The sequence below is a fragment of the Lontra canadensis genome, unplaced genomic scaffold (assembly GCF_010015895.1).
Source record: "Lontra canadensis isolate GAN:19392208 unplaced genomic scaffold, GSC_riverotter_1.0 scaffold292, whole genome shotgun sequence".
Classification (NCBI taxonomy): Eukaryota; Metazoa; Chordata; class Mammalia; order Carnivora; family Mustelidae; genus Lontra; species Lontra canadensis.
In genome coordinates, this window is record NW_022631286.1 from 95364 (window position 1) to 122788 (window position 27425).

Consider the following 27425-nt stretch of genomic DNA (forward strand, 5'->3'; position numbering starts at 1 on the left):
ACCACAAAAGCCAAGACAGTCAACAACTTAAAAAACTCCAGATGCACTCACTTTATTAAAGCTGAAGAAGAGGAGGGAGGGGGAAGGGGGACCCAGGGATGATGAAATGGACTTAGGGGTATTTCACTGAGTCAGAGAAAGTCACTACTTATTTCATATCGGAATCTCTACTGCCACTAAGTTCCAGAAATTCTCAAGCTTCCAAAAGGCAATCAGGTAATAAAACAAATAGAAGAGGAAACCTTCAGAACAGCTTATGATTATTTCTACAACAAAGATTTTTACGGCAGGAAATTTACCCTCATATAAGAGTCAAGTAGATGTGGAAAAGTTTTTAATCTAGTGAGGTTTCTGAAGTTGAAAATATGTTCTATCACCCCTTGCTCAAACAGTTTAGAATAATGCTAAGAGCTCTAGGCCCTTACCAAACCAGATCTACTGAGAAGCCCACTATCAGGCCACCAAAGGGCAAAAAAGCAAGTACCAATGATTCACTCAACAAACACTTCTTGAACATCCTCTAAGAGCAAAAACAATGCTATTGTGCACAACAGGAACAGAAACCAGGGAGACACCACTCCTTTCTGCAAGGAGCCTCTAGTCCAGGAGGGGAGTGAGACACATAAATGGGTACCAGATGACAATCAGGTACCACTGCAGATTATGAATGGAAAGCTGGGGGCTGGGAGGGCTAACTGTGACTGGAAATTTTAGGGAAAAATTCACCAAAGAATTGACACTTGACTTCATCTTGAAAAGATGTTGGTAATCAATAAGTAAAGTTAACATGAGAAAAATTTATCAGACACAGGATAAAGCAGGTGCAAAGACACAGGGAAGGGAAGGACCTGGCAGGCCTAGGCAGACAGTGAAAGGTCTGTTTGACAAAAAGATGGTAAGAGGGGAAGGAGACACACAGTGGTTACTGAGAATTGAGAGAGTAAGCTCAGAGACTACCAAGGAAGTGCATGTGTAAGCAAACCATCACAATATGATAGGAAAAGAACACAACAGAACAAAGGATCAAACAGCGCGAGAAAGGAGACACAACAGGGCACTGTGTTAAGCAAGGGTTCCTAGAAAAGGCAATGGTGAACCTGAGTCTTAGAATATGAACAGAAGTGTGCCAGGCAGACAGGATAGCAGAATTTATACCAAGGCACAGTGGCATGGAGTGCTCAGTGGTGTAGTTGGATTATGAAATATAAGAGGAGATTCTAGAAACTTCTAGAAAATTCTAGAAGTTTCTAGAATATGCAGCTGGGGTCAGGTCCTTAGAAGCCTTGAAGTCATGTCAAGTTTCTATTTACTAGTTAAGCCTAAGGAGCCATGTGAGGGTTTTACAAGATATGAACATAATTACATCTAGAAAAGATGTCACAACCTCTTCTTTTCCTATATAATTTCAGGTCCTGGTTAATCTATGTTCTTTTCAGAGTCTCAACAACTCCCTTTGTTTAGTGTCCCTCAAGTACAGACTATTATGATAATCCATGAAAGAGGTCAAGAATTATTAATTCTAGTTATAAAAATAACAAAGAAATAATTTCTATTGAGTACAAATTGAGAAGCAGACATTAGGCCAGTTGCTTTGCATATCTAATCTCATCTCATCTCCACAGTACCCTTGGGAGGTAGGTACCATCATTACTGCCATTTTAAAGCTGAGGAAACAGGACTGGAGTAACATGCTGAAAATGAGAAAACTAGTAAGAGAATGGCTTTTAAACGAATGGCTTTTAAATTAACTCCCTCAGGCTCTAACGCCCATGTTCTTTACTTTCCTGTTACCCTGCCTCCCAAGCAAGCCATGCTGTATATCCTCATTACTGCACTACTTTAAATACCCCCCCAGCAATGATCCCGGCGTGTTTTACTAACAAAGCCTACCACCTGCTGAAAGCCTCGTGGACTTTACAGACACTGGCTCTGGCCATCACTGAAGAGCTCATATCCACACAGAAAGCAAATATGCGCAGGCACCCTTGGTGCCAGTCACAGCCAGTGGGTCAGTAGGCAACAGGCTTCCTGATCTAGGAGTTGTGAACTATTTCTTACTCCTTCTCTGTGCAATTGGGGAGTCATGGGTGGAACAAAAGGAGACGGAAGGAGGATGAGGAGGAGAAGAAAGGGAGCCAGGGGGAGAAACCCACTAGAAAGAAGACTAAAACAAAAAGGAGGAGTCATTGGAAACTGGGAGAAAGCACATACTGGTACCAGCCAGAGCTTCTTGGAACGGTTCCCAGTCTGGCTGCCAAAGAGCTCTGGAATATATTTGTTAGAGCTGGATTCCTGTACAGCCTATTGCTGGCTTTTTCTGATTGCTCTCTGACAAAGAGACCCATACTTTGGTTCCAACCCCTGCCTCCCATACAGAAAGCTAGTGAGTCCTCAGGGGACCTCCAAGTAAGCTCACCACTGGCCTCTCAGTGGGACCTTCATGTGCTATGTGAGCCTAGAAAGAAAAGTCCACCACACACCTCTTACTCCTACAGAATCACTAAGCCTCTCTACCCCAGGATCCCATCCCAACTTCCCAAGCCCCTTTTCATAAAACATATTAAGCTTCTTGAATCTCCTTACCAAAACAACTGCTGCGGTGAGGAACAAAGGTTTTACAGGCTGTAGCAATAGCTAGTTCAGCAGAGATGATAGTCTTAATAATCAGGTCTTCCACATGGGCCATCAATGCTACAAAAAAAAAGAAGAAGAAGAAAAAGCAGCAGTAGGAACAGTAGAAGAAGAAGTAGGAAGAAACACTATAATGCATGGAGTAGAAAGACTGGATTCCAGAACACAATGTGATTTATAAAAGCATGTGTGCTCGTTCCAAAAAGTCTCTAGGTGGTGGTTGTGCTTCTCTTGGAGAAGGCATTATCTATGAATAAGTTGACACAGGCCAGAAAATAGGTGCTGGGGACTGTGCTCGAGTGGCCTGCTACAACAAAAGATAGACATGGAATGGGAAAGAAGCCTTACTCCCCCCTTCTCGGCCTTCTCCTATCACTCTCCCCTTTGTGGACTGAGCGTTAGCCTTTTGCGCACTTCCCACCCTGCTCGAGGCTCAGCAATAGTGTCCATTTTGACGCCAAGCCCTGAGCTCATATTGACACTGCTCATTCTCCAACTCAGCAACATGAATGAGAGAGATTAACATGGACGAATTTGCACCCCGGGCCAATATGGAGAAAGTATTTCAGTTTGCACTTCAACACTCAAGAAGGATTAACTCACTAAAGGCTAAGGGTTTAGTGTGCCTTCCAAACTAGAAATAAGAAAAGGAATTTCAGGGCTCATGGAAAGCCTGTTCTCCATCTTGGACAGGATAGGAAAACTTGACAGCACCACGAGTGACCCCATCAGATGTCTCAGCAACACAGTCAGAACTAAAAGAGCGTGATTCATGCTGAGAGGCCAGGGCAGGCTAGATAGAGAAGAGAGGTCAACAAGGAAAAAGGCCTGGTACTCACCAGTTGTATCTCTGCCTTCCTGTTTCAGATACCTAAGCATGGCACTCATGCTCCATTTGTTCCCATAATCCTCCACCTCTGGATCATCACAGCTGAAACAAAGGAATAGATCAAGATCACACACGCAAATAGGCCTGGCAGTAGAGATCAGACTTTTTTACAAATACTTGTCCTTTTAATCATTAGGAAAACATTCCCTTTGCTGGCCTCCACTCAGCAAGTTTTCTTGGTCCTTTTTGTCATATATACGCCCTATCTACCATTGAAATGAAAATGCATATGGCTTCCCTGATTGGGGTGGTGGGGAGAAGGCAGCAAATTCCTCTTTAAGCAAACAATAATGTATCATGAAAAGGTGGAAGAAATGTATTGGAAGAATGTTAACAACGGAAGAGTGGATACATTAATAAAGTGAAACGTTCAGGGATACTAACCTAGTCTTTGAGGTAAATGTCCCACGAGCCCACAGAACAACTTCTAATGCCATTTTCAGACCAGAATTGAGTCTGTGGGCTAATGAGCTTACGGTAGTGTAGCATGTAGCATTTTAATGAGCTAATCCAGCACAGAACCGCATTAGCATCTGAAGCAAGCTCCCTCCTCTTTAGCGGTAGACACAGGTCTTTTTTTGGTACTTTCTGAGGTAACACTGAAGGGAGAAGGCACTGAGGCAACAAGAAAGCGATGAAGTACCCCACGGCCAGAGCAGCAGACTAGCAAATGGAGTACACTGCCATGACCACCGGAAGGGTCTTGCAATGTGTGACCATGTCTCACAGCTGCCCCCTCATTCTCTACCACCACCCCACCACCCACCAGCTGCGCGTCTGCTCATCTTCCAGAGTGAAGGATACAGTATCTTCAGCCATTCCCAACACTGGTCACAGGACACTCCATGAAATCTATAGAGCTCTGGCAACTGTGCCATCACTTCCAGATTCTTTTCTTTCTTTCCTTGGACCTTCTAGACACCTATTTTTAGTCTGAGGAGAAAGTAACTGTTTGGGTTTCTTTTTTATTTTTCCACTTTCTGGCAAAATTATCAGGATGAAAGAAAACAGAGCAGAAGGAATATTTCCACACAGCTGGGCTGGCACTCCCTTCCACCGAATCTTTTTCTGAGATGGCCTCATTTCTTTCTTCATTTAATTTATTCCTAACTTTTTTCCCCCCAATCATACAAGTATTTACTTCAGAAAAATGTAGCAAATACATAAAAGCACAGTGAAGAAAACAGAAGTCACCCGCCCATAATCCCGTCCACCACAGTTAAGCACTGCTAACATTTTAGTATATATCCTTCTAGTTTCTATCTTCTCCCCCTCGGCAAACATAAACAGCTTTAGTTATCTTATATATTCAAAAAAGAAATTAAACTGCAAGTAGCGTCAGGCAATCTGTTTTTTTCCACCTGACAATGTATAGTCGTGAACGTTCTTCTCTCTGAAACTGTGTGCACATCTCTTGTTATTTCTTAAGCTTAAGTTCCTAGAAATGGAAATGCTGGGTCAAAGGGTACCAATATTTTTAAAGCTTTTGATACATTTTGCCAAGTGCTGAAATAACCTCATTTCTTGACTTCTAAAAAGTTCCATATGCCTATTAAATTCCCACCCGTTAAGTGAAGTGAGGAAAGACAGTGAAGACGAAATGTGGGAAGGCATATTTTGGTACAGAAAGGCGACACTCTAACAGGGAGGGCAAGCGACGGAGAAGCGGGAGCTAAATGTGCCAGATGACGACAGCTTCCCGTAGGTTCCATGAAGATAAATGTAGGACAGCGAGCTGACTTTCCACAAGCACCACACCCGCAGGCGGATGTTGGCTCAGACGGAGCTGGTACCTGACATAGTCTCCACTCTTCTTATTCACACTGTAGTTTGTCAGGTGCATAAACTGGTTCCGAATGTTCTTGGCTCCTTGATCATATCTCACAGTTGCAAACCTGACAGAAAGGACGTAAGTTAAATGTCAGGAACAGGGGTTCAAGGAAATGCAGTCTAGAACTCAGGATCAATGTGATATTCATAAAAGGAGGCTAACATCATTAACAAATAATGAGTGCTTGGTAAGTGCCCACTCCCATGGTGTAAGTGTTTCATATATAGTATTTAATTCATTCCTTAAAGCAAGTCCTGAAGTAGATAATATTATATCTCATTTTTAGAGTAGATATAAAAACTAAAGGGTAACCTAGAAAAATTGAGTAACTTGTCCAAAATTACACTAACAAAGTACAACATCCACTTCCTTTTTTTTTAAAAGATTTTATGTATTTGACAGAGAGACACAGTGAGAGAGGTAACACAAGCAGGGGGAGTAGGAGATGGAAAAGAAGCAGGTATCCCGCTGAGCAGGGAGCCAGATGTGGAGCCCAATCCTAGGACCCTGGGATCATGACCTAAGCCGAAGGCAGACACTTAACAACTGAGCCACCCAGGCGCCCCTACAACATCCACTCTTGATAAAAACCCTCAACAAAGTAGGCTTAGTGGGGGAATACACCTCAACATAATAAAGGTCATATATGAAAAAACCCACAACTAACATCATTTTCAAAGGGAAAAAAAACGGAGAGCTTTTCTCCTAAGATCAGGAACAAGACAAGGATGTCCACTTTCACCACTTTTATTCAACACAGTAATGGAAGTCCTAGCCACAGCAGTCACACAACAGAAAGAAATAAAATGCATCCAAATTGGCAAGGAAGAAGTAAAACTTTCCTATTTGCAAATGACATGATACTATACATAGAAAACACAAAAGACTCCACCAAAAACCTGCTAGAATTGATAAATTCAGTAAAGTCTCAGGACAAAATCAACATACAGAAATGCATTGCATTTTTATACACCAAAAATGAAACAGCATAAAGAGAAACTAAGGAACCAATCCCATTTACAATTACAACAAAAAGAGTAAGATACCCAGGAATAAGCCTAATCAAAGAGCTAAAAGATCCGTACTCTGAAAACTATAGAGCACTTATGATAGAAATTGAAGAGGACACAAAGAAATGGAAAGACATTCCATGCTCATAGACTGGAAGAACAAATATTGTTAAAATGTCTATATTACCCAAAGCCATCTACACATTTAATACAATCCCTATCAAAATCCCAACAGCATTTTTGCAGAGCTAGAATAAATAATTCTAAAATTTGTACTGAACCACAAAAGACCCAGAATAGCCAAAGCAACCTTGAAAAAGCACAGCAAAGCTGGAGGCATCACAATTCCCAGCTTCAAAGTTACATGACAAAGCTGTAGTCATCAAAACAGGGTGGTACTGGTATTGGCACAAAAAATAGAAACACAGATGAGTAGGACAGAACAGAAAGCCCAGAAATGCACCCACAATTCTATGGGCAACTTATCTTGGACAAAGCAGGAAAGGATATCCAATGGAAAAAGACAGCCTCTTTAACAAATGGTACTGAGAAAACTGGACAGCCACATGTGAAAGAATGAAACTAGACTTTCTTCCATCAGACATGAAAATAAATTCAAAATGGATTAAAGACCTAAACGTGAGACCTGAAACCATAAAAATCATCCTGGAAGAGAACACAGGCAGTAACTTCTTTGACATCGGCCATAGCAACTTCTTTCTAGGTATGTCTCCTGAGGCAAGGGAAACAAAAGCAAAAATGAATTATTGGGACTACATCAAAATAAAAAACTTCTACACAGTGAAGGATGGGGAGGGATTAAGGAGGGTACTAGTTGTGATGAGCACAGGTGTTGCTTGGAAGTGTCGAATCCGTATACTGTAACACCTGAAACACATATTACACTGTATGTTAACTAACTGGAATTTAAATAAAAACTTAAAAAAAAATAAATAGCACACCCCAGAATTGAAACCAAGGCTGTCCCAACTCTAAAACTCATGTTCTTAGTCACAATGTTGTTGTCCCATATATATCTGGTTCAGTGTTGAAATAATCATTTCTCCCTAAATTGAATTATTTTCTCACCCTCCATATTGCTGTCTGCAGATCTGGCTGTTGTAATAACACACTGAATTTCCATAAGTAACATTAAGTTCAAAGAATGGAACTTGAATAAATTCATCAATATTCCCCACCCCCTACACTGACTCTGCAACACATGTTGCTGCTACTTTTACAGAACCTTAGACCAATAGGAAGGGTGAAAAATGAAAACAGAGTTACCCATGCCTGGGAAATTGTGTGTGGGATGCTGTGGATGACAGGGCATGAGCTGGTCAAGAAACACCCCGTTGGTGTGGATACAGTGCGTGGCACCATAGGATTCTATGGACAACATTAAGCAAAAAGAAAAAACTGTCAGCATAAGGTTATATAGATTTAAAACTCATCTGCAGAAATACCAGAGCTGATCTTTAAATTTCATGTTAAGAAATAACAATGGCAGCGTTAACAGCACACAAAGCCTAGGTCTGCAAGAACAGCTTAAATATGAGCATCGTGTAGGAGACTAATTCCTGAATTTGGAATGAAGGCAAAAGACGGAGGGATTAAACATGGAGCCCACTGAAAACAGAGCAGCAATTTGATACCCTGGACTACTGCCAAAAGAAGACCGAAGTATAAAATATACGTGCCTCTGAAGGAAGTAACCAGGGAAAGAGAAAACTTTCCAGTGATGCGCAACATCAACAAAAGGACACTTGAGTCGAATGGTTATGGTAAGTATCAACCCCTGTTTACATACCGCCATAACCATATCACCCTTCGCTAAAGTGGTTTTCCCAAGAGGCACATCCAAGTGTGTGAAAAAAAATCCTGGAAGGCCACAAGTTTATTTTCATATGATTTACAAATTATTTACATATGCTTATTCAGACTATGAAGTCAACATGAATTTCCACCACATTAAAGGGCAGCATTTAAAAATGTTCCTCTTCTCTATTTCTTCTCACCCACCCACTATCTCCGCTTCCTAATTCCCTGTACTGGATATATATGAAAGCCAAAGAAAGAAAAGTGAAAAACAACCCCCAAAAACCCCGAAATTAAAATAAACAAACATGAGGACAGGAAGAAGGATGTGGACGAAGAGAAAATGCTGACCAGGCAAGTATGGCTAAGGGACAAGGGTCTGATGTCCATTATGTCTGTGCGTGAGAAGGACCTCTGATTTTTCAGAAACTTCCAGTAGTTATCACCTAACTTCTAACCATGTCACTCCATGGTAAGTAAACCCTACCTATGCATCCCAATCTTCCTTCTATAGCCATTCCCCAATCAAATGGGAGACAGTCATTCTCTGAATTCTTAAGAAATGCAAAGAGGACCCATGGGGCCTGCCTGCCTCACCCAGACATTACCTCACAGTGACATACCTCCTGCCATCCTCTCCCTCCAAAAGAATGGAGAGGGAGGGAAAAGGTTCTGCTTCAGAGAAAGAGGCTTTTCATCTCTCCTTGATATGATGATCTGATCTAACTTGATCGACAACATGAAAAGATTGGCAAAAGCCTGCCAGTTGAGTAACCTGGTACTCCACTCATCTGTCATTTCCACACTTCTTTTTTCAATCGGACTGCATCTCTAACAATGTTTCTTCGTCCTAATCTTCCTTTTCCCTGAGGAATTTATATTCTGAACTCCAGCAAGGACAAGATTATTGGTGTCATAGAGTGGCTTCTAAAGAGCATAAAAAGCAGTAAGAAGTGAGAATTAGAGAAAACAAAAACAAAAACAAACTTAGGCTCGGTGGAAAGTTACCAAAAGGGCCAAAAGCCATACTCTATTTTGCTTAGCCTGATGGGGAATGTAGAAGGCCACATAGGTGTATGCATGCTCATCTCTTCCCTCCTAAAATGATAAGGTTCTCACTAAAGCCCCTATTAAAAGACCATGTTCATCTCTGGTCACCAGTTCCCAACATCTCCTTCGTATTATCTAGACTAGAGGTTCTACCAGCCTACCAATCAAGTTCTGATTTAAAACAAACTGTTTTTAAAAAAACAAAACAAAACAAAAAACCTGGATGATTTGGCCAGTGTTTAAAAACTAGACCTTCCTTCCTGCAGCCATGACTGATACGGAGGAAGATGGAGGACAGCATAGGAAGGCAGCCCACATGCAGTACACAGAGGTTATCTGTGCAGGATGGCGGCCCTACAGGGTCAGAGTCCACACAAGAAGGGCATCTGTGGGAGACCGTGGACAACGAGGTCCAGAGATTGGCTACACACAAGGGAATTGGGTAAATAAATATGTTGAAGATAAAGAGAGTCAGATTTCTCACTGTTGGAGAAGAGAGATAAAAAACAAGGACAGAGAAAGTCTCAAATGAACTCTGTAGTTTTGAAGAACTGGAGGTATTCATATAAATTCCTGTTTTTCAACGTATGGAAACAGATACAAAAATAAATATAAATGGCAATGTGTGTCTCTGTCCATGTATATATATATACATATATATATATACACAAACATAGATTTCCTTGGTCTACCCATTTCAAGGACCTGAAAGCAGAGATATCCCAGAGCAATAAGATTATCTAGCTCTTGGATCTTGATTTCTAAATACTGTTCTCCATTATAAGCAACTAGTGCCCCTTTGAGAAAATGGTTGATTCCAGAGCTGGGCTGCAGAAAGAATGAGAGAAGCCTGAAACATCTTGTGCTCAAAGAAACGAGAGGACACAAAAGCCAGTTTACAGGGGCTCCCACTGGCCAAATCTGAGACAATATGATGTCAAAATAAATCCTGATGATAAAGGATTATAACCCATCAAATAAAATAGAGGAGTCCTTGAGTGTCCACTGGTATAAATAAATAAATGAATAAATAAACGGGAAGAAGAGACAGCTCTTCCTTGGAATAAAATGCCAAATACTAAAAGGAAAAGGAATAATGGAATCAGAAAGTCGTCATTCGGCAACTGTCCTAGTAATAACTCGGGCAAGAAACATCAATGGATAGTAAAATCACTGAATTAAAGTGAGAGGAGGGATGAGATTTTACGTAGTCTCAAAATCTCCTCAGAAGACACTTATTAATGAGAGAGCGGAAAACAAAGTAATCTTACAGCAGGCAGATCTAGTAGACATAACCTTAACCAAGTGGCCAAACACCAATAAATCATTATTGCGTGCCATCAGTTTTAATGCAATAACAACATGGCATCGCTTCTGTGGTATTCTGGCCAAAAATACATAAGCTGGGTCTACTCATGAAAAAATATCAGATAATTCCAATGGAAGAACATCCTAAAAAATGACTGGCCTGTCATCTTCACAAATGCTAAGGTCATAAAAGTCATGGGAAGACGGAGGGGACCGTTCCAGACCAAAGGGGACCAAAGAGACATGACAACTAAATAAACCACGTGATCCGGGCTCAGAGGCTTTTGTTACAGAGAACATTATTAGGACAAATGGCAAAATCTGAATGGGATCTCTACATGCAGGGTAAAAGATAACTTTGCGCTACTTTTACAGCTTTTCTAGAAGTCTGAAATGGTTTCAAAATTCAAAGTCTAAAAACAGAAGTAAGCTTCTCAATAAAAATCTAGATATTCTCAGGGTGCCTGGGTGGCTCAATCAGTTAAGTGTCCAACTCTTGATTTTGGCTCAGGTTGTGATCTCAGGGACATGAGATGGAGCCTCGAGTTCTGCTCAAGGCAGAGTCTGCTTGGGATTCTCTCTCCCTCTGCCCCTCCCCCTACTCACACTCATGCTCCCTCTCAGTGAATGTCCTTGGGAGTCTGTAGGTTTGTGACCCCTGATTTAGAACTTCACATATCAAATTTCAACCCATCTAGGTCTGCAAGCTTCAACGCGAGCTCTTCATTAGCCACAACCTAAAAAACGTAATTCACCAGCCACTCCAGGACCACATTTGCAAATACTTATGCTGGCACATACTGAAATCAAAGTGATGAATTGAGTCTTGAACCTCCCTCTTAATGAAATCAAAATTTAGAAAAAGCTCTGACGACAGCATTTCACAGCCTTGACCTTTAAACCAAAAAAATAAAAAATACGAGAGGGGGGTAGCCTGGACTTCTTTGCCAAATCTGAAACTCTGTTTACTATTTTACAGCCCACCGATGGAAAAGTATACGCCTTTTTATAAACCACACTGAAATACATAATCTTTGTTCTGATAATGAATTTTTTTTTTTTTACTATTTTATTTATTTATTTGACAGAGAAAGAGATCACAAGCAGGCAGAGAGAGAGGGGAGGAAGCAGGCTCCCGGCTGAGCAGAGAGCCTGATGTGGGGCTCGATCCCAGGACCCTGGGATCATGACCTGAGCGGAAGAGAGAGGCTTAACCCACTGATCCACCCAGGTGCCCCCTGATAATGAATTCTGAAGTCAAAAGCTACATTTCCTTTTTGCTTCTTAATGTTTCTCCATGAGAATGGGGACAACAGTAACGATCTGCCTAAAACTCTTGAGTGTCCATGGGAAGGGATCCTGTGTTAGGCACATAGAAGCTACTGGACAAGCATGAACTGAAACTGCACACGAGCTGCTTGTCCCAGGAACGTCACCAGTGTGGAACCAAAACAGGAAGGAAAGCACAGACTTAGTGGAATCCTTTTAACTCTCTTCCTCCATTCAAAACCTATGTTGTTCTTCACAGATACAGCAGAATAGCAGGAGTCAGAGATAATCTGGAAGTAGGGCAGTGAGCCCCTCCCCTTTGAGAGTCCACATCGTCTAACAAACCTTCAGTCCAAAAGTACAAAAGAAAGAGGAAGCCAGCCCCGTGGAGCCCCTGGCTGGGGCACCTGAATTATCTTGCGGCAGGTGTAGCCATTCCGAGCCAGAAAGGCCCGGAGAATGAAGAGACAGCACCTCCGGCGGCCATGCCAGGAGCCACTGGGTTTCATCCTGGCCTGACCCAGACAAATCTTATGGACGAGAACAAGAGGCCCAAGGGCTCTCTGATCTGCTGTCAACCAGCTGCAGGCGGGAGACTGCCAGCGCGCTGCACTGACTAGGCAGCGCCCCACGGAGCCGTCTGGGAGGGGATTACCAGCCTGATCCCTGGTCTTCGGAGCCAGAAATGACTCAAACTTCACAAACAGCAGAGGCCTGCCAGCGAGGGTGACAATGAGCACCGGAGAGGGTTTTCTTGCCCTCGATGCTGTCTCCACAGCCCCCCACCCCCCTCAATGCTGTGGCAGATTCTGGACAGTGTGCAGCCTGTGAGGTAATGTGAATTCCTTGGCAACCAACGAGTACCTGAATTCTTTCAAAACCACAGGAATCCAGCAGAGAAAAGGTAAATATCCCTGCGGAGCCAGTGTTAATTAGCAAGGAAGGCTACTGAAGAAGGAACTGGGGGGTGGGGAAGAAGGGAAAGGCATTACAAATGCTTTGGGGTCTTTTCTGAATTCCTGTTGAATAATGCGGCTAAGGCAGAAGAGAGGCAGGGCCTGACGGACCTTCTCACTGCCCTCGCCTCCCACCTTCCAGTGTGGATGGGAGTATCCAGTTCTGTGGATGGGCACCTTTGCTGCCCCCGAGTTGCCAGTGCGACCTACCTTTGGGTGTCTGACAACACACTTGGTTTTCAAGTCAATTTTGACTTTTTATTTTTCCCATTGTAGTGAAAATGTGCCTATTAGCTCTGTCTCAAAAAAGGCCTCATCAAATCGTTTAGACCACATACTGGATCCACTTAAAACTGTAAAATCCAGGACAAAGTCTTTTTGGATCCCACCTCTGACAAGAAAAAGAATCTACACCATTTTGGTAGAGAATGGTATCCCTTTCTGGAAATTGAGTGTCCCCTGCTGGGGCAAAGCAGGAACACACTTGTCAAACTCAAAAACAGGGTGAACCTTTGGGGCAAAAATGCTGGGCCCAAATAACGAGGAACCCAGTTTTTTTTCTAAACATCTCCATAGTTTGCCCATGTATAGGAAAACAATGACAGTTTTTCTGTGTTAATAAAACAACAAAGACAACTGGAAATTATTAATCTAAAAAGAAACTATTTCTGGTCTTTTTCTTAATAAGTTTAAAAAGGTCAAGAATTGACACAAAATATCTAGTTTACAAAACAGTCTTGGGAAATGCACTTAATCTCTATGTCTCCTAAGCATTAATTCGGGGCCCAAAACAGGAGTGACACAGGAGAAGGCCCTTCTTTTCTAAAGAGGAAGCCAATTGAATTTGCTGCCAATGCTTTCTCTTCAGGAAAAATTATGGTTTTCCTTGTTGAGCCTCAAAGTAAAACAGCCTAGTAATCTCATCCCGAACTGATTATCTTCAGCAATGTCTACAGAAAACACACGTGACCCCAAATTACCAGAGGCTGCAGATCTGGAGACGCTACGGACTATTGTTGAATGTAATGACACAGTTGAGCAGATTCTGAGGATTAAAAAGAAGCAGACGAATGCCAAGATACACAGTGAGTTAAGACACAGGAACTCGGGCACATGGAAGTGGCTGTGAACGGCAGCGGAGCCTCGCAGGCCTCACCAATGCCAGGCACAGGCCATACTTCACCATGCTTGTGTGAAGCCTGGAGATGTACCTGTACTTTTACATTAACTGAGCCCAAGCCCTGAACAGTCCTATTATTATTTGGTTCAATTTGGTCTGAGTTTTTTTTTTAAAAACTGTCTTCAGGGGCGCCTGGGTGGCTCAGTGGGTTAAAGCCTCTGCCTTCGGCGCAGCAGGGAGCCTGCTTCCCCCTCTCTCTCTGCCTGCCTCTCTGCCTACTTGTGATCTCTGTCAAATAAATAAATAAAATCTTAAAAAAAAAAAAAAACTCTCTTCCAAATAATTCTGGTGGGGGAAAAAAAGTACACACACGCACCCACACATACACACACTCAGTCCCTGCTGGGGGTGAGGGAAGACAGTTACTCAATTCAGAGGATCTGATTTCCCACACACACCCGGTAGACACAGCACTCGCATATCTGTAGGAAGTTCTATAACCAATGTTGTAGTACTCTCATTTCATATCTGAACCAGTGAGGCCTGAAAGCTACACTCAATTTTATCAAGAGAGAGGGCTACTGATAGCGTGAGTGCAAGGTCTTCGGAATAATATGCAGAAGATGCTGGTACGGCATCCTTGAGAAACAGTGGGTGTAACCTTGAGGTCTTTTCCCTATTCAAGAAGTTCACTTTGTGGCAGGACATAATCAGTTCCTGCAAAAGGCACAGGAGGCAAGATGGGGTGAGGAGGCAGGGAGGAAAGGAGGTGGAGAAGCTCACGCTGGACAAGAGGGTCAGCTCATGTACCTCGACTTAGAAAATGGAAACCCCTCAGCATCTTATACTTCTGAGCAGGAGGAAAGGGTATCTTTTCCCTTCTTTTTGATCTACATAGTATGGGGATTCAGCTTTTAAGCCTTTACTTCAAAGTCTGAGAGCAAGTGTGTCTACAAACAGGACAGAAAACTGTCTGCCTATGAAAAGCTGATTAGAGCTAGGAGGCCTGGTGTGCTCAGATGCCTGGATCAGCCCTTTCCCTAAGAACTGAGAAAGACTTTAGCTTCCCCCTCCTTTCCAAGGAACAAGAGTTTAGAACCACGGAGCTTCAGTAGCCTCCAGTGTTCCTCACACTCAGACTCAGGAATCTTCCATGACCGTGTTTCTGAATGCTGTCGCTGCCACCTAGAGGGGAAGGGGAGGCTCACCTTAAACTGCTACAAGCCGGTTAAAGGCGCTCACCCTGATTATAGTCACAGGATGCATCAAAAACGTGAGTCCATGACAGAATTAAAATAACATTCTAAAATAACAGCTTCCAGGGCACCTGGGTGGCTCAGTGGGTTAAGCCTCTGCCTTCGGCTCGGGTCATGATCTCAGGGTTCTGGGATCGAGTCCCACATCGGGCTCTCTGCTCAGTGGGGAGCCTGCTTCCTCCTCTCTCTCTCTCTTTGCCTGCCTCTCTGCCTACTTATGATCTCTCTCTGTCAAATAAATAAATAAATTCTTAAAAAAAAAAGAAAAAAGAAAAAAAATAACAGCTTTCAGAGGACAATAATTTGTGTCAAAGCACCTAAACTTAGATAGGTAGCCTTCTTTTAACCGTGATATTTCCCATCTTCCAAGTGCATTTTCTAAAATACACAAATACAGACCATACTTTTTAGCCTGCCATGGCTGACTGCAGACGCAAAGTAAGTCCTCAACTGCTGGGTCCTAAAAGGCCACCAAGCAGAAAAGGAACTTCAGGGCAAGCTAGTTAGTAAAGAGATTTATATATTAGTTTTGTAGGGGAAAAGAATACAAGCACAGCAAAATTACATACTTATTCTAAACAATTTAAAAGGCCTATGTCACCGGTAAAATTTTCTGGCTGTGGAAAAAAAACTTCAAATTATTATAACTTGAGTTTAATTTTTTAAGTAAGTCACTTTTGTTATCTTAAAACGTATATACAACCACTGTAAGGAATATTATTTACAGGTAGGGGGAAAAAAAAGCAGCTAATGTCTCCAAAATACAAAAGGGCAACAAGAGGCCATGAAACAGCTCAGGCTATGAGCTCTGGAGTGATATCCACCAGTACAAAGCCCCACTCCACTACCATCCAGCTGGGAGAGCTCTGAAAAGTGACCAAGTTCTCTCCTCACTCCCAGAAGCCTGTTTCCCCAACTGCAAAACTGCATCAACTACAAGGTTGTTGGGAGCACTGAAATAAATGTCTGTTATAGAACAGGTATATCAATATTGGATTTTTTCCTTCCTAGATCGGTTGTGAAGAAAAGTGACAAATTATCTCAGGGTATCTCAGGTATGACCCTAGGGTCATCATAACTACCACCGTGGCCTGAAAACACAAAGTGATCCTGGATCCCTGCTGGGAAAGGTGTGGGTTTTTATAGAGAGGCACGTTCCTATGTGCAGAGATGCAAGGGAGACTGCAAAGTAACATGATTGATGTTCTGCCATCTGAAGCCCATCTGGGTACACTCTCATCTTCTGAGTTGAATGTGACAGAAACAGCCTGATCTTAACACACTTGTTAAATGGAGCCATTTTGATAAACACCCCTTCCCCCCAAAAGTCTCTTACCTAGCCAATCCCTCTTCATAGAGATAGATGACAAGAGGATCATAGGAAGTCACAAGCACGTAGAGGCGCACGTCAAACTTGAAATCTAGAAAAAATTGGGGTTCATAAAGGAATATGAAAGAAAGAATAGTCTTCCTCTCCCCACAAAACACATACTGCCTTCATACCTTGCCCTTTAAGAATAAATCATTATTCATTTCCTACAAATATATATATATATCATACACATCCATTGAGAAAGAGAGCTTACATATACAGACTGTGCAGCTCTCAAGTAGATGTACTACAAAGCACTTTTTCTTTTCTATTCTCTCATTTCACCTTCAAAATAATCCTATGAGGTAGGTAGGGCACCAGCCTCATCTCTGGAGCCACAGCTGCCAAGAATTATACCAGCTTCATAAAGACTTACTAGAGAAGACTGTGAAAATATTCTTTAAAATTAGCAAGATCAAGCCCGTCAAGGGCCCAATCTCAACTCACCGTCTATGAGCAGGGGGTTGTTAATGTAACGGGAGACCAGGATGTTCTCCTCCAGGGAAATCTGGTTCGGCTATTGAGTAAAGAGAAAGAATAAAAGGACAGAAATCCTAACTCACAATGAGGGAGCAGAGTTCTCGACCTTTCAGAAACAATAAAGCAGAAAACTACAATTCTTAAGAAAAGTTTTCTTCCAACCTACCCCTACATTCAACTGGTCAGGTAACACAAGACTTATAAACACTATGGGTATCCAATTACAGTGAGGGAAAAATAAATTTACATACCACTTCTCACATAATAAAGAGAGCAATAACAGCTTTAAAGATTTATATACATGGTATTAAAAAGTTACATGCCAAGAAAACAAAAGCTACTTAAAAAATAAATAAAAACGTGCTTTCTCCAAAATGTAAGGTGTGATGGAAATTTTAAAATATTACCATTATTCTTAAGCAAAGGCTTTCATCAAGTTGTTTAGAGAACTTACAGATCTTTTCCCAATGGATCCTGGCATTTTCCTCGAGAAACAGGACAGATGTTTCATTGATTCATTCAGTTGTATTTCCTATGCTACTTTATAAAGCCTGAACTAGATCTTAAAGAGTTTTTCAATGAAAAAAGAGTTGTTATACGATAAAGAATCATGAGGACTGATTGATACTCATAAGGCACTGAGGATCCAGTGAAGACAGAGAGACTCCCTGCCCTCAGAGACCCTAATCCATCCTTCCAAAGGGTTTAATATTTAGGTAAGGGGACAGTAAAATGTACAAGTTAAAAGAACACAAAGCAGCATAGTTACAAGCGCAAGACATGGGACTGCACAGTACAAGCACTGCCCAGTTTCGTGAATCAGTGAAGGAAGGTCTATTCTGGAAGAGTAGGTGCAGAAGCGAGTGTTGAAAGCTACTAGCACATGGTGGAAAGGAAAGGAAGCTGCCACGGAAAGGTGGCAGGAACAAAGTTTAGTAGAAAAGAGAGGACGCAGACCACTGACCTGGGGCTAAAAGACCGACCTGAGGAATAATGAAAGGTCTGGTTAGCATATCAGGAGTGAGGGGACACCACCAGCAAAGGGATTTGAACCCCCAACAAAGGAAGTTTAGCCTGAACATGGTGGGAAGGAGGAAACGATTGTGGATTCTTAATAGTAAGATTAAAATACATGGAATAGCACAACTCTTAGTGAGATTAGATGAAGAGAGAAAAGTCAGCTGGAAGCCACCACAATCTATACAGGACAAAAGGACTGGAAAAGGGAAGTGGCTATATTCATAATTGTAATGATAATGGCTGCAGTAGAAGCAACAGAAGTAACTATTAACATTTGCACGAAAAGAAATGTAATAAATGCACAGAACATTTGCTACACGTCCAGCTCTGTTCTAAATCTTCACAAATATTATTTCCTACAGTCCTCACCCAACCCTCTGAGGTAGGTATATCACCATTCGAATATTACAGATGAGGAAAGAGTCAGAGAGGGTGACAAAGTCACATGGTGACAGAGGAGCACTGGAACCCAGCCAGTCTGCCTCAGAGACTTAACTCTTAGAGTACGATTAACATCTTTCCCCAAAGTTCTGACCTGACATACTAACCCCCAAATTCAAAAGACGGTCTTTATAATAATGCATTTGCTACCCCCAAATACTACAGTTACCATGAAATAAGGATAATTTTGTGGCCTGTAACATCATACACAACCACGATGAGCAACCCCAGAGTTAAGATAAAGAGATTCCCCACTCATCTCCCACTGTTGCATCACACGGACCCGGCGACGGTCAGTGCTGATTCAGACTCATGGACCTGATCGCCCACACCATTTCCGGACTCCCTTACATTTCTTGATCACTTTCTCACAAGCACTATCTCCATTTTAAGTCAGCTTAGTATGTAAGAAGTGATGAATCATAGTACAAAGGAGCAAGCCTCAGGCTGTGTTCCAAACCTAAAATTAAACAAATGCAGACCTCTTCCCACTGAGTAACACCTATAGGCTTCGGCAGATACGTGACCATCCAACTTTCCTCGGAACCAGAGACTACACTGGCGATGGCCATCACTCCATGACACATCTAATGTCCTTGCCCACTTCCTCCCTCCCCTCCCTCATCACACACATGTATCCCTTGAGTTATGCATTATCTCGTACATTATTTAACTTTAATATTTGTTCAGTGGTCTGAGCCTCTCATTTCTACCTACATCAGGAGTTAAATTGTAGTTCATCAAAGAAAAAAATAGTTTGGGTATAGTTTCTTTGTATAATGTTACATACTAAGAAGCAACTAATGAAAGCTTTTTGGTATTTTCAAGCCTGTTTCCTTTTCATCATTCCCCAACTAACTAACTCATTTCAAATGATTTCAATTCCAAGCTCAAATTGCCCTCTAAAGCATGCTAAAGCAAGATCTAAATTGTTGGGAAAGCTGGAAACATATCCATTTTTCTAACTGGACTTTGAGATTAAAGCTCATGGTATCTGTTAAGTTATTGTAAGGCAGAATGGTACAGTGGTTAAGAGTGTTATGCTCTGGAATCAGCTAGACCTGAGTTATAATCTTGACTCTACCACTTACTAAGGAAATAACAGTAACTACCTAGGGTTCTTCTAAAGACTAACTGAGTTTATATTTGGAAGGTACCATGACAGGCACACATTAAATGCTCAAGACCTACCAGTGTAAAGTCAATAGTAACTCTATGGTTCCACTAAGTTCTGTAACTCAACAGCCTTCATCACGGCGCACAACGTGCCATTCCACTCAGAGCTGCGCACTAAGTCATAATGAAGACACATTAGCTTAGTATCAGTGTTAGTATTAAGAGATAATCCCTATTCCTCAAAAGGTTTTAAGGAGTGGCAGCACCTGGCACAGGACTCCCTAAATAGTTCTTGAACCATGATAAAAAATAGAGAGCACTTTAGATGACAACATATAAACAAATAGAAACAAATGGAAAGAGCACTATAAAGAATTATATTCACAAATATAGGAAGCAAATAGAGTGACCTATTCTCCTGCTACTTCAAAATCTCAAAGAAAACATTAATGTTGTATTTACTGTGGCTAATGTGTGAGAAGAGGATGACGAAATTTGACCTCCATAATCAAATTTGTACCTTAATCAGAAAATGCCAGATCTTTCCCTCCTTAACTTGAATATACTAAATTGGGAAAATATGGCATTTAGTCATGGTTACTGAGGGAGCTGGGGCAAACGCAACTGTGCTCCTCTGTGCTGTATTTCTAGAGGTAAAGAGCACATCTTAAGAAGCCATGCATGTTAGCTGAGAGGCCAAGGTACTTCCGTCTGTAAGAGCTCACGCTTCTCCCTTTGGTCTTTCATAAAAGTAACGCCTTTTCTATCCTTTATCCTGTTCTTGTAATGGTAAAAGTTGCTATTTGTAGACATTTTCCAGGAGGTTATGACTATAATTGGGAATTTTCAATAAGAGGCCCTCTCCAGTGGTAAAGACAAGGAAAGATGTTTTCATTTGGCCTTCACACCTAACTCCACCCCCCCCCCCCAAGTCCCTCACCCACTCCCGTTAGTTCTGTTCACAGACCCTCCGCCTGAGCACTCCCACCCCCCCCCACCAAATCTAAAAGGAAAGCAGGCAGCAGCCTTGGAAAGAGTTACTTCATCCAGTTGGCTAATGGGTCACATATTCCATGGGAAAGGATCCAGGTATGGAAAAGACAGGATGGTGAGGCCTTGTGTATAAGGAGAGAGAGAAGAGTATTAACTACATGGTTTGTAGGTCTGAGTAAAAGGTGATAAAATTCCAGTTTTTGGAGTGAAACGGGAATATTTTCCCATTATGTCCACATGTTGCCAGCTCCCCTGGTGCCTGCTGGCATCTTCCCAGGCTTCTGTCTGGCACCTTCACCAAATACCTCAAAGAATCAGACTCATTCCAAAGCTTCACTGAGGGGGAGGAGGGAGGCAAAGGGTCCTGCCAAGTACTTTGATCTATGCAGGGGGTCTCTAGGGATTCAGCCCAGGGAGAAGTGGGAGGGAGAAGGAAAGCCTGCCAAACACATTCTCTAAAGACTTGTCACCCTCTATGAGACTCCATCCAGGGAAGAGTTAGGGCACCGGGTTCTCAGCCCCACCAAGTAAAGTTTAACTTTTCTATTCTTTATAATGTTGGTTTCAAAATAACAAATCACTAGAGCAAAAGTGCATTCCAAAAGAAAAACGTCCCAGATGAGCTGGAAATAGATCCTATTCCTTTTGACTCATGTCTAAGAAAATAAAAAGCAAACTTGTACCACAGTTGACTTTCAATAGCAATTCCATTTGGCAGCTAAAACCCAAACCCAAACGAGTGCCGTCTATGAGATTCAAACAACACTGGAGCTCCTGGCACGGAGCTGAAGGAAAAGCTGTCAGACAGGAGCCTTCATGCCAAGGTCAGAACAGAAACAAGAAAAGAGAGCTCCAAGCCATATGACCAGGGCCTCCTGTCACAAGAGACTCAGGGGCAAAAGGCCTCCAGAGGGACTGACCCAGGGCCAGGTAACAGGACTTATAGCCTAGGCCTCAGGCTGGAGTAGCTCCTGTACCAGAACGAGGCCCAGTAAGGTCCGGCCATCAGTAGTCACCAAATAGTTTTCAGTCCAGACTGAATGTAAGGATTTTTCGATGTGAAAGACCTCTCAGAAAGTTAGTTTGTGCACATGTAGGAAGTAGCTCGGACTACATAAAAAGAAAATTGGGGAATTTGAAAACAGAGTACTTGACCACACACACACACATATCTACCTCCCCTTCTTCCCTTCCAGAGTCCCACTGGAAGGACAGAGAAGATATTTTTAAAAGAACGAAATGATAACAAAGTTAGAAAACATTTAAAGGAGCCAGTAAGAGACCAAAAGTTGAAGGAAACCCTCAGAGACAGAAAGCAGATGGGATCAGGTTGAGAAAACAGAGCAAAGGAAGCAAAATACCAGAGGTGAGAATGATCTTCTCAAGGAGCCTCTGAGAAGCTCCAAGCTGGCAGGAAACAAACATGAGGAGCAGGAATGGGCCAAGGAACGAAAATCAGATAATTAATTCTTAATTCATTCAGGGGGCTTCCTCCAACACCCAGAGCTTTGCCCTCAGGATAAAACCTAATGATAATACTCTGAGGAGGACATCTTGTGTAGGCAGAGGGATTTGACAGAAGAGTGGAATTTGAGGCCGCTCTATCCCTACAACAGACACAGAGAGGAAAAGACAGGAAAGATAGTGCTGCCCAGAAGGGAAATCACCAGAATCTTCCTCTGTAATTCACAGTTAGGCCTGTTCTGTTTTGGTAGGGGGCAGCAGGAAGAAGCATGCTCCTCACTCACACCCACCTGAGGCACGGCCTGTCAGTCAACACCGTTTGTCCTTGCACCAAACTGAGTTCGCCTTCTGTCCAGGGAGAAACTTTGCAGGGAATCAGTCCTAAACAAGAGTACCCAAAACTGGGGCCAGCTGTCAGTTTCAGTCAGTCTAGTCTTTAAGTTCATAAATACACCCAAGGTCACTGACACTGAGAAAACCCAACAGCAGGGGGTAAAAAAAGACAATCCCAAGAAAAATCATGAAACAAAAGAGAACTTTCAAAAAACTTTCAACTGATATCCTCACTAAGGCCAGTAGGCGAACCGCACCCATTAATCCATTAAGCAACAACAGGCTTTTTTTAATTAAAAAAAAAAAAAAGGCAAACAGAAAGTAAGGATTTCTATAAAATATGATAGCCAACAGAGAAATATAGTAGATAAAATGAATACTAAAATGGATAAAGTCCAAACTGGTGATCCAGAAAGATCAATATGGGGAAAAACAGAATTTAATACCAGAGGAAAGTTGACATAAAGGAAAGACCCAGGATGCCTCAAAAATGAGGTCTAGAAGCAGAAACAAAGGCAAAAGAAAAAAGGATAATTTTCCCTAAACCAAAGAAAAACACTAGTTTCCAGACTAAAAGGGCTGACCAAATGTCCAGGAGTAAAAATGAGGAAAGACCCAGAGTGAAATACTGATTCAATTTCAGGATTCCAGGGGTGTCTGGCTGGCTCAGTGGGAGAAGCATATGACTCCCGGTCTTGGGATTGTGAGTTCAAGCCCCACGTTGGGTGTAGAGATTACTTAAACAAATAAAACTTAGAAAATTTTTTTCAGAATTCCAATGCTGTGAGGTTACTATTGAGTTTAATTCTTTTTACTCAACTTATAGATAAAGCAGAGAAATGGAATCACAGTTACTGAAGATAGTATAATTGTATAAACTTTCAAAATATAAAAACAATAAAGAACAGGAGTGTGGAAGGGAGGGCAGGAGGTTATGTGAATACAATACACATCAAACTGGGACTTAACAAACACAACGTAAAGCCAAGAAAAGAAACATAAAATCAACTCCATTAGGTTATAAACTACTGTTAAAAGTCTTCTAGGAAGTGAGCCTGGGGTTGAGATTTTACTTTATTTATTCTGTATTTGTTCAACTTACAAACCACTTTTAATAAGGATTTTGCAAAGAATCAAGATACTGACAAGTTTTGAAAAAAAGAAGAGGATGAGGAGGAGGGAGGGAGATGCAGAAACAGCATCAAGGATGCCATACCAAACTGAGGTTAATTTCCTCAATGATCTCGAGGGCAGGAACCCACAATTCTCACACTAAGAAACTAAATGTATATGCTACCAATTAATGCTTGGTACTGAGGAATTAATATGACAATATGCTTCAGGTAGAAAAGGAACCTCTTTTCTGCGGACACCAAAGGCTTCTCTTCCCTAACATTTGATCAACTGACTTTTTAGCCACGGAGTAACTGCTGGAACAGGAAGAGGTTACTGCTTAGGTAAGGGGACTAGTAGCCAACTCATACCCACCCTCGACTCACACGTCTGAATGCAGATTTCAGAAGGGAGCACCTACTCTTAATTGAAAAAAAAAGAAAATCATATTAGTAGCTAAGACAAAGGGTGAAACAAGAAAAAACTAGTAAGAAGATAGGGTAAGGGGGAGCCTGGCTGGCTCGGCCGGTGAAGCATGTGACTCCTGATCTTGGGATCATGAGTTCAAGCCCCACATGGGGTATAAAACTTACTTAAAAAAAAAAAAGAAGAAGAAGAAGAAAGAAATAGAAGAGGAAGAAGAGAGGGTGCCACCTGCTGCATACTTACATTGTTGATCAGGTAGACGCCCCGCCCCCTAGAAGAGGCCACTGGTTTTACTATCCAAGGTCCCCGGTCCTTTGAATATGAATCTGCTCAAAATATTGGGAGATCAAAAGAGGGACAGAGAGAAACAGAGAGAAAGAAAGGACAAGAGTTTATTATTTTAAATTTCAACAATGGTTTATCCACTCAGACACCCAAAGAAGTTTCCATATTTCTAAGTGGAGGGCGGCCAGGCTAAAATACCTATATTTTTGAACTGGCTTCAAACATCAACACAAAAACAGAGAGGGGAAGGAAAGGAAGAAGGAGGAGGCAGCAAAACTACACATCACTTCCACCATTCCCCCTCCTTCTTGAATGAGAGGATGAAAACAAAGTAAGGCAGCTCTCTCATACTGGTCTATGACTATCACGAATGGCCTACGGGAATCTGAGGTTCTCGCCTCCGTCAACCCAAGGACCTCCGGAGGCTCCCACTGCAGACAGTGCCACTGGGGGTCAAACACTAGATCACCTGAAATGATAGCATTCCTTAAGTGATTTCTCTTGGCTTGGATGAAAAAAATCGCTGTCAGTCAAACTGTGTGCAAGTGGTGCAAGAGGACATTAATTTACAAGTGATCGAAAGGTGCCCTTTACTTTTTTTTGTACAATACAGTGATTCAACATCTATATACATAATGAAACAGCACAATGAGCATAGTTACCATCTGTCCCCACAGACAGTTACTACGATACTGACTGCCTTCCCTACGCAGTACTTTTCATGTCCGTGACTCATTTATTTCATAACCGGAAGCTTGTACCTCTTAATCCCCTTCACCCGTTTCACCCTTCCCCCCCGCCCACAGCCTCCCCTCTGACAACCACCAGCGTGTTCTCTGTATTGAGGAGTCTTCTCATTTTTGTTTATCTATCTGTCTTGTTTTTTAATATTCCACATATAAGTGAAATCATACAGTGTTTGTCTTTCTCTGACGTATTTCATTCAGTGTAATACCGTCTAGGTCCACCCATGTTGTCATGAATGGCAAGATTTCATTCTTTTTATGGCTGAGTCATATTCCATCGTGTATATATACCACACCTTTATCCATCGTCTATCAATAGACAGTGAGGTTGCTTCCAGAATTTGGCTGTTGTAAATAATGCAGCAATAAGCACAGAACTTTTTGAATTAGTGTTTTCATCTTTTTCCTGTAAATACCGAGAGCTGGAATTGCTGGGTCATATGCTATTCCTATTTTTATTTTTTCAAGAACCTCCACACTGTTTTCCATAGTGGCTGCACCAATTTACTTTCCTACCAACAGTACACAAGGGGCTCCCTTTTCTCTACAGCCTCGCCAATACTTGTCATTTCCTGTCTTTTTGATACTAGACATTCTGCCAGGTGTGAGGCGACACCTCATTGGGGTTCGCGTTTGCGTTTCCCTGATGAGTGACGCGGAGCCTCCTTCCACATGTCTGTTCTTGATTTAACCCTCTCCTGTCTCCTCTGGGACCCATTCCCTTGTTCATATCTTCAAGCTCACTCTCCTCTCTGGGGTGCTTCTTCTCTTTTTCTCTAATAATCACCTCCTCTTCCATCCCTGCAACTTCCAGGATCTATTACCTTTGGCCAGAACTCAACTCTGGCTTTACAGCTGCCAGCAAATCACCCCAGGGAAACCTGTAGGCCTCTCAAATCCGTACCCGGACCCAAATTTCACACTCTTCATCCCTTTTAATAGCTCTTCCTTTACAGCCCTGGTTACGCTCCCTGGTGAAAGACGTGCTGAGGCTCCTGGCTTCTCACAGTCACCCCTCTGCAGCCATCTTTGGCCCTTGCCTCACTACTCACAGACAGTTGGTTCACTTTACTCTACCACTCTTTCTGCTCCCTCTCTTCTACTCCAGCTACCTAGCTCAATCCAACTACGCTTCTTGTCTGGATTACCTTCGTAACCTCCAAGTCATCACCATGTTCTTCCCCTCGCGCCCTCCGATTCATTTCACAGTTATTTTTCTAAAGGCTAATCTGTTTGTGCCTCTTTCCTTCTCGAAACTCTCCTAGTGCCCACACTCAAGTGAGCTGCAGAGGGACAGGAACACAAAAATCATGGAGAAAATGGAAATTTCTGGGTTACAATATGCTAAGGGGACACGACATCAAAGGAAGAGAAGAACTTAAGACAGACTTCGTGAAGAAGAGGAACGTCTCTTTGAAAGAGGAAGTGGTACCAGTAGGTGGGTTTCTCCCCTAAGACGTAACCTTAGCAACACAACTAACCTTACAGTGTTGGATCCTTTCCCCACCGCCAAATGAATTTTAGCATAGAGGTCATAGATTCTAGACAACTGGTAAAGAATCACTGGCATCCTGGCAAGACTGAAACCAAGAAGACCCTTCTACTATCACGTTGTCCCTGTTCCCCTTTCCCACAAACACAGTGAGTCCCTGCTGTGGTGTTTGGTGATAACGTCAGTAAGTGATTTGTTTGGGGGACTGAGGAACACCATTTGCCTACAGTAACTGCCCTGGGGCTAAGCGTGGTGGCTTTGAGTTATGGCTATATTAATTCCATGTGTTCTGCTGACCTTTTAAATTCATTTTTGTTAAAAAGTAGCATGCACACAAGTTTGAATAATACACTAAAGAAGCAATCCTACTAAAAGACAGGTCATGCTTGAACTGATGGAGGAACCCTAAGTCTATCCAGTCATCTGAAGGAACACCCCCACCCCCCCAACCTGCCTCCAAAGGGTAAACAGAAAAATAAGAAATAGCAGAGAGAGGACAAAGGGAATTTTCATCTCAGATTCCTGTAGACTTCAACAGGGAATTACTGTAGAAGTTAACAGGAGGAGTTCACATCTGGGACATGCTGCTAACACATTAACTGAAGTATTTTTATGCTATCGTGTTGGGCTTATTGCATAATTTTTTACCTTTACTACATAACGATATATCTCAACATAACTCGAAATAAGGAGTAATACTGAACATTTATTAAGCACCTATTGGGTACCATTCCAAGTGCCTTCCATGTATTAACCTACTTAAACATCGCAACAATACTATGAGGTCAGTACTAGTAATAATCCCATTTTGCAGAGGAGGCAGCTAAGACACAGTGTTTTAAGTAATGTGGCTAAAGTCACATAACAAAAATTCTTAACTGTAAGTTTTCAGCTTTGCATCCACTGTCATTTTGAACTTGATTCATTTAATTACTAGTCTCTTCTGAGCCATTTCAGAGCCTTCTGCGGGCAAACACTGAACATATCTAATGTTAATGGTCCCCGC

General features: G+C 42.1%; 1 protein-coding gene across 12 annotated transcripts in view; it reads right to left on the bottom strand.

Annotated features, from left to right (window-relative positions):
• LOC116862662 (tubulin polyglutamylase TTLL5) overlaps window positions 1-27425 on the bottom strand; it is a 144955-nt gene that overhangs the window by 88538 nt on the left and 28992 nt on the right. For all 12 annotated transcript variants that reach the window (XM_032850023.1, XM_032850024.1, XM_032850019.1 and 9 more), the window contains exons 7-12: window positions 24140-24222; window positions 16958-17027; window positions 16475-16559; window positions 5314-5415; window positions 3471-3562; window positions 2584-2691 (exon numbers count right to left, since the gene is read on the bottom strand). In XM_032850023.1, the coding sequence (XP_032705914.1) occupies window positions 2584-2691; window positions 3471-3562; window positions 5314-5415; window positions 16475-16559; window positions 16958-17027; window positions 24140-24222 (540 nt within the window). The remainder of the gene's footprint in view (window positions 1-2583; window positions 2692-3470; window positions 3563-5313; window positions 5416-16474; window positions 16560-16957; window positions 17028-24139; window positions 24223-27425) is intronic.